The sequence below is a fragment of the Leiobunum rupestre genome, chromosome 2, assembly GCF_980474605.1.
Source record: "Leiobunum rupestre chromosome 2, qqLeiRupe1.1.hap1, whole genome shotgun sequence".
Classification (NCBI taxonomy): Eukaryota; Metazoa; Arthropoda; class Arachnida; order Opiliones; family Sclerosomatidae; genus Leiobunum; species Leiobunum rupestre.
Genome location: NC_143385.1, coordinates 30356663 through 30367745, shown reverse-complemented (window position 1 = coordinate 30367745; position 11083 = coordinate 30356663). Strand labels below are relative to the sequence as shown.

At 39.0% G+C, this 11083-nt stretch overlaps 1 protein-coding gene across 1 annotated transcript; it reads left to right on the top strand.

Moving 5' to 3' along the window:
* Nucleotides 1-303: 303 nt before the first annotated feature.
* Nucleotides 304-4043, top strand: LOC149957315 (uncharacterized). Its single transcript, XM_090164779.1, has 4 exons — nucleotides 304-393; nucleotides 847-1323; nucleotides 2284-2610; nucleotides 3703-4043. Exons 1-4 carry the CDS (start codon nucleotides 316-318, stop codon nucleotides 3883-3885), a joined length of 1065 nt encoding a protein of 354 aa, XP_090020905.1. The 5' UTR covers nucleotides 304-315; the 3' UTR covers nucleotides 3886-4043.
* The last annotated feature ends 7040 nt before the right edge of the window (nucleotides 4044-11083 follow it).

The following is an 11083-nucleotide window of genomic DNA, read 5'->3' as shown; positions in this document are numbered from 1 at the left end:
CATTGACTGTAGTAGCTCAGTGTTACCGGGCGATTTGTGGACGTCGGCGGCGGGAACTCTAACGGTCACAGGAATCTTACAAGAGCCTAGCCTTGTTATCGCGTCAGAAAAAATCAAGAAAACTGTTTTGCTCCTCGTAGTAAACGAATTTGGAGAATTGACTCACTCCCCCAATCAACGAGGTGCCATAACGAAAATTATCCGATAAAACGCTAATTTAATTGTCATTCTTTGTTAATTTACCGATGTGGTAACTTTACAGGAAACAATTCTTGTCAGCGCCGATTAATAGGAATATATGAAAAGAGGAACAAAATGAGACGAATCATTTGTTGGCTTTTGACATTAAACGCTGTTTGGAATGATCAAACACTCGCAGAAGCCTTAAAACCGGTATGGAACTATCTTTATTTGCATATTCCTGGATAATTATACATTAGAGAGGCTCAGCCCACCTGGAAAACGAGAAGGTAGAACACTCTGTACACTTCGTCTACATTGCTACACATTCTCCGTACTCGTTTTATATCGTGGGCTTAACTTCTCTAATAGCGGAACATAGATTCCTTATCTACAAAAAAATCAAAAGGGGAAAATACATTACAATAAAATTAATAGAGGCGTGTTTACACCACTAACTTGTGGCTCCTTTTGATTATGGGGCCCAATTTGCCCGCGTTTCAAGACTAAAATATCGTTTACAACCCTCTCGCGTAAAGTAGCTTATTTTCTCAAAAGAAAATGTTATCAATTGGTGATTTCATCAACTACAAGTCACTCCATAACTATCAGTATTCACTTCGGAAAATCTAAACACTTATAGAAACGAAAATATGTAATTTTCAGACTACAGAAAATGACATCATTAAAATGGAATCGATGAAACTGGCGGAATCAATCTTAACAGAGATTCACGGCGACAGGCGGGCCAATGTCAACGCCAAAATTAAAGCTATATCACACAGTTCGTTGAAACAAATACGAGACGGTCTCATCGGTCAGTACGACGGAGTGGAGGAGGTCAAAGATAAAGTGGACACGCTGAAGAGGATGACCAGCACTGAAATGAAAAACACTTTATGGAAGGTCATTGATGGAAAGTTCATTAGAACCGTCAATTCCGTCGCAGTCATGCACTCCGAAAGAGGGGATTTCCTGGTTGTGGCCGCTAACATTCAAACGCTTCTTATTCCGGAGCTGGACGATCCCAAACTGTGGGCGGATGTTCTCGAGGTCAATCAAACGTTCGAATATTGGTACCAGAACTCTGGATTGCATGATTCGGATTCAACTGCCATTGGAAGAGCTCTCAAAAGTAGCCAGGTATAAATTACGATTTAATTTGACTTAAAGCGAGTACAGCTTTCTTAATCGCTCACTCGAGGCCCAACAGTCTAGAAAAGGTACAAAATCCTGCAGCAAGCGATAATCTTGCAACGTTATCGCTGTAGACCTCGCAACGGATGATAAAGTGTAATTTTGTTCTAGACTGTCGCGCCTCAAATGAGTATTGACTGAAGCTTTACTTTATATCCTAGGGTTTTACTACATTTAAAGGGAGGAGTCTATAATTAAGTATTTATTTTGGTTTACCAATGCAATTTCACATTTCTGTAATAAGATTTCTCAGAAGCAACGGTATCTGATGCTCGTGTTCGAAATGTTTTTTCGGTGGATTTTTCTAGATTTATAATACTTTTCGTTTTTCCACTAAAAGCATTTTTAAACTTTCTGCAATATTCGCAGTAACTCACGTTTAGCTAAAAACCTTTAGGTGGTGTTTAACGTTTTATAATTTTTTTCAGCTCGTTTGGTTGTTTTTGACTTGGGGGTTCGTTATTTATGAGCTAATTTTTTGATTTTAATTTAAATTGTGTGGTTACAAGCTAGCAAAAGAATATAAAGCCCCAGGAATGGAAGGTGTAGCTCCGTCTAGTGGAACCTTTGCGCCTCTCGTTTTTAAAGAGAGACCGGGTTGCGTTAACCGTTTCCGGGTACTCTGATTTGCTTTGCCGGAAGTTTCTAGCTCGGCCAAAACACGCGGCCAATAATATCAATCCTTCCATTTCGGGGGCTTTATATTCTTTGAGCTAGCCTACTTCGAGGAGTTGATCGCTTAATGTTTTCCTATATACATTGATTTCACGTAGTACGCTAAGATTACACGAAGTAGGCCGGGATTACGTCCTCTTTATGGGAATCGTGTACACCGATTACGCAGATTTTCAGACCTTATATGTATTAAATTACTGAATAAACATTATTTCTTGATTTCTTTTATAGAATCTGAATTTCAAGGATAGAAATATTTTCATCGTTAGTGCGGACATTGAACCATCCGTGGTTAGCTGTAAATGTTTCGAGGCAGATTTTCAGAATGCGACATCCACTCACGGAAAACTAAAAGAAGATGGTAGAACCCAAGAAGACAACCTCGAAGACAAGTCAAATCCACGTGGTCGACTGGACCAGAAAAAAAGTAACCACCTGGACCAATACCGGAATCTGGTGAAGATATGGGAATCCGATGTAACCCCAGCTAATGAAACCCTGAATAGGTTTCCTCACGCTGAACTTCAACTTCTCAATTTGAAAGATCAAAGCAGCTCGGTAAGACAAATTTAAATTTATTTTCAATAAGTTAATTTTAATTATAATTTTATTTAAGACTAATTTAATTTCGAGTAATTTTATTAGGATTATATTAATTTCGAGTAATTTTATTAGGATTATATTAATTTCGAGTATTTTTATTTCGACTAATTTTATAATTACTATTTATACCATATAAATAATTTTAATTCAATTTATTTTAATATTATTTCGATTAATTTAATTTTGATTAATTTAATTTCGATTACTTTAATTCCGAATAATTTAATTTCGATAAATACAATTTCGACTAGTTTAATTTCGATTAATTTAGTTACGATTAATTTAATATCGATTAATTTAATTTCGATGAATTTAATATCGATTAATTTAATTTCGATTAATTTATTATCGATTAATTAAATGTAATTTTTTTTAAATCCTAGTGAGTTTAATATAAGTTTAAAAAATTAAACGAGCTGAATCTGCTTAGTATAGTCGAAATGTATGGAAACATCCACCGTTGGTTAAAGCGAGAATTCAGCTTGATTGGAAAATTCAACTGCCGTTCGTAGACGAACCCACGCGACCGGGCTACATAAATTGAAGTGTCCAAAGTGAACTCAATTACAAATCCTGTGAACTAAAATGTATTTAAAAATAGCTACTAAGCATGCATAGTCGAAATGAAATGGGTGCCGGCAGTAGTGGTGCTAAGGGTAGGCTGAGGTAGGCTATCGTGTACCTAAACTTTTCAAAATGGCCCCGGAGTTGACGAAAAGGGCGCATATTTTCTTCAATTTTAATTCTTTCAAACACTCCAAGTACTGTAAGAAAATCAGAATTTAAAGCTAATTTAACCATTTATCAGAGACCTTTATATTTTAAAAGGCAAAGCACTGATACGCCGCCCCTATTATTTCATACAAATTCTCTTATCTTGATACTCGATATTGTTACATTTTCGTACCAATCGGTGCCGTTCTTAGAATAAATGCTAATAAGCTTTGTGCAGCACAAAATTGCGTAAAATGGAGCACATTGTAGAACAATTTTATTTAATTAAATAATATAAATACTTTTAAATTTAAACTAACTTGTCCACTTCAGTTTAACCTTGGATCAGACTCTGATATAGTGCGTGTAACATATCCATCGAAGCACAAAACCACTAATTTTACAAAAGACGAAGAACTTTCGAGACACAGAGCGAGATGGGAGAAGAAGTTCAATGTCACCGCCAAAGCAATTCTTGAAGCCCAAACAGTTCCTGGTACGTTACTTAGGGATTAGTAGACTGTTCTTAGATAAATCGACTCAACGAAAGATAATCTAAATTGTTGGCTTATTTTGGTAAAACCACAAGTTTCATAAACCATAAGTGTTTCAGGTCCTGAATGAATGTATAATAACCTTTTTTATTTGTTTAGAATTTAGGGCCAAAGCTTAGCGCGTCGAAATTTAAAACCCTTTCAAAATTAAAACTAACGCTCACTTTGGGAAAATAATGACGAACCTAAAATTGCCCTTAAATCACTAGCTTCTTTTTAAGATATAATAATTTTTGTATTATATTTTAAAAAGTGTTTACGTTGAATTTCACTCAACAAACCAAGTTATTAGAGATTTATTATCGAATTTGGCCTGACTTTAAATTTGACCAATATAGGTAAAAATGTTTATTAAATGTCCCGATTATGAATTTACTTATCCTTCTACTAATTTTTCAGTGGTTAATAAAGTCTGTAGTAAGAAAAAATTTCAAGGCTACAGGTGTCAGTCTTATTTACATTATAACTTATGCTTAAGGTAATATGTATATTATCCCTTATAAAAACGTGGGTTACTATGAATCACTTTTTGTAATCAAAGTTATAAAACACCATCGATCTTTCCAAGTGACATATACTACATCAAAAACCTCAGTTTCGGTAAGAATTTTTTTTATAAAATTCAAGCTAAGCAGGGTGTTTCAAAAGGTTATGCTAAATTTTAAGGAGTTCTAGGGGCGAGTTGAGAAGTATGTATGTTTTTTTTTTTTCATTTTCCTACGATAAGTTAAAAGAGCGACAGAGAGCTTCAAAGTGGCGCCTACTAGCCCCTGGAAGTAGGCTGCACCAAACACAAAACCAACTGAACATAACGGGCAATCCGTGGTCGTACTACTTCGTTCCTGTTCTGTAAAACGAACAATACTTTTGTAACGAAGCAGTCGCAGAGAAGTTCAAGTAAAAAAATGAAGTAATGTACTTAGAATGTGCCTGTCTCACGTAATCTACGATAGACATTGGTAAAAGTCCGTGAGACAGGGATGCACCGGTTCGGGAACCTTTTCTGGTAGAGACGTTGAGCAGCCAAAGCATTGCTATCCGCTAGTCCATACTCGAAATGAATATCCGCCAGTTCTTCCGAAGTCAAGTCCATTGTTGCAGTTTGAAAGTTATGAGTAATCGGGGTCCATCACGACACATGGACAACTTATGAATGCAATTTCAGTAGTTATTTTGGGATTTACTTAGACCGCTTTTACAAATTAAATTGTAATATATTAATCACTTAGTGTTCCCATAAATTGGTCTTAATTGAACCTTTTACTACATTTTTTGAATTTGTATTTGTGATTAAGAATTGTATTTCAGCCTTTCACAAATTATTTTTATTGTTTAAGATTCAAAGGATTTAATTGGATCCTGTCTCAAATCATCGAAAGGATGCGTATTTGTGGTCACTAAAGAAAACGAGAATTCTGTCAGTAGTCGAACTAACATCGAAAAAATTCAGAGTGAAGAATTTCTGAGGGTATACGTGGACGCGGATTCAAAAACTAGAAAACAAATAACGGAAACGGTTGTTGCAAATTTTGACAAGCTAGTAGGCTCGCCAGGCGACATCAGCCAAATAAAGAAACTCATCGACTACGAAACCATGAAAAAGGTGAAAGCCAGAATGGACCATTCCTCGGTGATCCTGAAAACGGGAGATTTCTTCGCGAGCGAATCACAAAGCCTATTCAGTCCTGAAGAACTGCTATCGAAAACAAAGCTGAGCCCCACAAGAACAGCTAAAGCGTTAAGCAGCAATATTGCAAAGTCTCCCGCAACAGTCGTGAAGGTTAGTGGCCTATTAGGGAAACCCAATCTGGCCTCAAGCGTTATAAAAGCCATAAATAGCGGAGACACAACCAGTTTGGACATGACTAGTGGAAGAGTAGGAAACGTGGTCACTCTAAGCGCTATCGGACCCTTTCCGAAATTGAAAACTAAATTGGGAATTCAAGCCGCCGCGAAGGTGGCCAGTAAAAGTTTGCGTCTCTTGGGGAAAGCTGCCGGACCTTTGGGAAGTTCGATCGACGAAGGATTGAGCGCATGGGGGCTAAACAACGCAGTTCATAGACAGAATGACCCGTCCACTCTTAAATCCCAACAAAACAAAGCTATAGAAGATATCGTACTTGGAATCACAGTCTTTCCCATCAGCTTGGTGGTGGCGGGGGTCATAGCTCCTTCCCTTATTCCAATGTTTGCAGTTTTCGGATTCATTTATTTTCTGTTCATACCGTCGGCAGTTAACACCCGCCTTGCGCAAGAGCACGTGAAGAGCTTGGATTCCCAAATTAAATTATTGGATTACGAAAGAGCCGAAGAGTTTGGGCGCAATAAACAGCGGAAGGAAACGTCGCCTTATTTGATGAACTTGATTAGAACCAAAAATGCCAATAACATAGCCGTAACCTCAAGTGTTGATTTCTTGGAGGAAAATCCTGATGTAATCGGAAATGTTTTTCCCAGTCGGACATTTCATATTCAGGGGTCGTGTCGTCTATTTCGAAGATATCATCTTTGGTTTCACAAAGAGAGAAAGGAGGTATCTCGAAGCTGTTGGGAGTACGGTGGCCCTTGCGACGGTTATGACAAGCCATGTGTAAATTCCCATCAAGAAGTCACTTGGGTAGAACATATCTGGTTTGAGTGCCAGTGCGATTTAGGACCAAGAACCACTTATGGAGAGGAACATCCCAACAGCAGGGTTGACTTCCGCATCAAGCACAAAATTTACTTAGAACGAGCATCCCCTAATCCACCGGTAAATTACCGGTACGAACTCCTGTGTTCTCCATCATCCCTTTACGATAGAGGTCACCGTGTATCTGAAAGAAACCCAATTGTTGGTTACAATTGCGAAAACGCACTGGCCGTTCGACGAACCTCTAAAATGGGTAAATACATGTTGTTCAACCTCGGAACAGGTGATGACCAAATTTATCTCAACCCTCTGGATAAGACTAATAACCAGTTTGTGGTCGACGCCGGAATAAAGATGTTTTACGGAAGCGCCGGCATGGATACGTTCTCCGTAACAGGAACTTGCTCCAAGCTGGAAGGTGAAATTGACGGGGGTCAATTCGGGGAGGACAACGTTCTAGCACTTGGGAAAAACTGCGTAGCTGGTCAAAATCTTATCATTGATCTACGGCGAAAAGTGATGATATCAGGAAACAAGGTTAACATGACAATAATGAATTTGCAAATGATTTACGGTCGACATGGACACCAGGACGAAATTCACGCTAGTTGCGATTCTAAACTGATAAACGGTCGTGGAGGACAGTCCAGTCTTTTCCCCGATTATGTCAACGTTCCTGATTTGAACTGTGATGTAAACTTATCCATAACGGTGGCTAACTACACAAAGACCAACTTGGCTCACTCTCAAGGATATGTCTCCATTATGATTCCAAGAGGCGAAAAAGGTCTCGACTTCTCTCATTTGGTCAACTCCGCGACCCAATTAACCAGTTACACGTTTAAAACACCCAGTCATATGTTGAAGAACGTTTCCGTCTTTAAGGACTCTAACGAAACGACGCGATTAGTCCTTACTTTCGAATTTGATGAAATCGCAACATTCACTCTTCCTGCCAACGAAGATATTAATTCAACTACCCTTCCTACCAACGAAGATATTAATTCAACCACTCTTCCTACCAACGAAGATATTAATTCAACCACCCTTCCTACCAACGAAGATATTAATTCAACCACCCTTCCTACCAACGAAGATATTAATTCAACCACTCTTCCTGCCAACGAAGATATTAATTCAACTACCCTTCCTATCAACGAAGATATTAATTCAACCACTCTTCCTACCAACGAAGATATTAATTCAACCACCCTTCCTGCCGATCAAGATATTAATTCAACCACCCTTTCTGCCAAAGAAGATATTAATTCAACCACCCTTACTGCCAACAACGATAATAATTCAACCACCCTGATTGACAACGAAGATTTTAATTCAACCACCCCTCCTGCCGATCAAGATATTAATCCAACCATATTTCTGGAAGAAGAGCAGGATGGATTACATTCCTCAATCAGTTACGACGAAGGGTTGACGGCTAGAGTCATTCACAGGCTGGACACTAAAGACACAGTACGTAGAATACGAAAAGGAACGAACGCGGTTCCCAATTACTTCAACTGTTTGGAAGGGAACTGGTCTGTGCTCGGAGGAAAATACGACGACGATTTTGTTTTAAAGAATGATAATTTTACCGGAACTATAGAAGGAGGTGGAGGCGAAGATACTTTGAATTTGGATAGAAATCTGGATGATATAATTGTAAATTTGGTAGATGGCTTAGTGACCTGTCGGAACAATGGTACTATTAACATTTCGATACGGAACATAAACCGAGTAATTGGACGGACAGCCGCGGTGGATCATGTCCAATGCGGATGCGCCACATCGTACGTGTCCGGCGGAGGTGGATATTCGCAGAATGAACCGGATATTATTACAAACATGGCTGAATGTGACCAAAAAGATAATCAGTTGACGGTCGTTGCTTCGGGATTCACCCGAATTATTAGTAACACGACCCAAGGTCAGCTCATTCTAGTCGTACCATCGGAGCCTTATTCTTCATTATCGGCTACATTGTCTATTTCCAACAACTCGAACACTATTTATTTCAAGTCCCCACTAAATTCCGTTCAATCAATTATCCCTAACAGTAGTTTAAGCAGCTATCAAATTCGCTTGGAATTCGATTCAAACCAAAGTGTTACTGTTGATGTTGTTGTAGAAAGTGACTTATTGGGAGAAGAAGAAGAACATTGGCCCCAGCCTGTTGTAATGTTTGAAGAACCAGACGGCCTCACCAGCAGACTTCTCGTAAGTAAGGCAACTGGCTCTGCTATAGCTTTTCACCAACTGGACTCGGTCAACGGCACCAACTTGACCATTCTCGAGCGTATTGGCTCTTCTATCATTCCCAACAATTTTCAATTGAGAAGTGGCAATTGGCGAGTACATGGTGGTAATGGAGACGACGTCTTTCAAATTCTCGAAGCACTTAATGGATCAATTGTAGCCGGAAAAGGAAATAACTCTCTTCATTTGGACGGAGGAATAATCGCCGATGTGGTGGTCATCGACGCCTCAATCGGGGAAGTTAGTTTCGGAGATTCGAAAAAAATATCTTTCAGTAATGTGCAGAAAATCTACGGTAGAACCAACAAAGGCGATGAGTTCATAAGTGACTGTCAAACCAATTTCGTTTCTTTGAATGGTGGTAATGGAAACACGCCAGACTTTATCAATATCACGGAAGTAACTAGTTGCGACAATACCATTCAAATCATGTCCATGGGTCATACACGACTAACAAGTCACAAAAACGCTGTTAATTTCGAAGCTCATATTTTACCAGGAGATAACGGCGACATAAACTTCTCGGCGTATTTTCACACAACAGGAAAGAGAATCTTCGTTCTCCACGTTGATGTCGACGATTTACTGGACATGCATTCTTCCACGACTCTAGTCGAACAAACGAAACGTTATTCGGTTAATTTAAAGTTGACTGGCGCGAGTGCAAATGCTTTTTCGTTGGACTTCACGACGGATAAGACAGAAATCACCTCGCCGTACTTTAACTCTCCTCAAATAACCGTTTTAGGAAGAAACAACGAAGTGCAAGGATCCTTCTTACTTAGCAGCTCGGACGCGATGGGAATCTTTCTACATACTGTCGACTCGCAGGCTAGTGACAGTAAACGTTTTGGCGCCAAGTTGATACCCAATATTTTCAATTTGATTTCCGGATCAGGGGCTTCCATCGGCGGATCAAGAGACGATACGTTTGTGCTCGGCGGACTTTACTTCTCAGGATCCATAAACGGTGGCAATGGTTCTAATACGCTTGTAATTGGGGAAAACATTACCGTGGACAACGTTCTAATTGACTTGCGAGGTAAAGTTGTCCGTGGTCTTCCCAACGATATATACTTGGACAACATTCAAAATATCGAAGGTCGATCCGAGAAGGCCGATCAAGTTATTTGTTCCTGTGAGAGTAAAGTGGTGAACGGTCAAGGCGGAAATGAAAATGCCATCGACGAAATCATAGTTCCTTATTGTGCAGAAAAGACCACTATTTTCATAACCGTACCCAAACATACGTCGGTGGTTAATTACAGGGACATTGGTAATTTCACGTATGAAATATTGAACGACCATAACTTGGACATCTTCGCGAATCATTCCACTAAAAGTTATCATACATACATATTTAAATTAAGTACTGAAGTACTACTCGATTTAAAATTTGAACGGATGAACCAGTCTCTAAGTTTGAAATTATCTTCGAATAAAATATTTAATTTTGGACTAAACACTATTAATGAAGAGCGTGAAGAGTTTACAAATCCAACCATAAAGTTTCAAGAGATGGAAACCGTAGTCACAGAGATTAGGGTAAAGAATACGGGATCCATATATTCGTCGATTTTAATTGAAAAAGCCACGGGACAGAACGTTTATGGCGTTAAAGGAATAGTCAACGAATTTAGGATTAATTTGGGACTTGGCAACCGAATGGAAGGTGTCATTTACGGTGGTAACGAAGACGACAAATTCTGGATCGAGTCGGGTGGCTCCATCGGAACATTGGACGGATTAATCGGTACCAACACCATCATTCTTCTGCCGCAACTGTATCCGGACCATCGTTTATTTGTAGACTTGCGAGAAAATAGTGGATCAATTAGATTCAGTAATGAAACTGCGCTGGTTAACCTTATTAAAAATATCCAAGTATTTCGAGGAAGAATCGACGCTTACGATATCGTTCTTGCGTCTTGTAACACAAAGTTCGTAGCTTCAGCGGATGAGATTTGGTTCACTGATTTTGAAAGCTGGAATTACGACGTCGTCCTTGAAGTCGGAACGGACACGGTGGTCGGTTTTGTAGGTGATTCTGGAACGTACGAAAGAGCTTACGCTGGTGGAAAGTTCTATTACAAATTTGAAACGCTCAGATCTTTCGATCCTATTTTCGACTTTTGGTTTACCATTCGCGATACGCTTCAAGTGTATTATTTAAAATTTACCATAACCGATCTTGAAGCAATAAATTACTCGCGAAACAACTCTAAAATTCAATATTTCATTAAAAAACAAATGTACCAGCACTCCGTGGACA

Excerpts from the sequence above, each read along its gene's own strand:
- LOC149957315 (XM_090164779.1), top strand. The coding sequence starts at position 316 with ATGAGACGAATCATTTGTTGGCTTTTGACATTAAACGCTGTTTGGAAT. Across the intron at positions 394-846 it reads TCGCAGAAGCCTTAAAACCG|ACTACAGAAAATGACATCAT; the intron begins GTATGGAACTAT and ends TGTAATTTTCAG. Across the intron at positions 2,611-3,702 it reads TGAAAGATCAAAGCAGCTCG|TTTAACCTTGGATCAGACTC; the intron begins GTAAGACAAATT and ends TGTCCACTTCAG.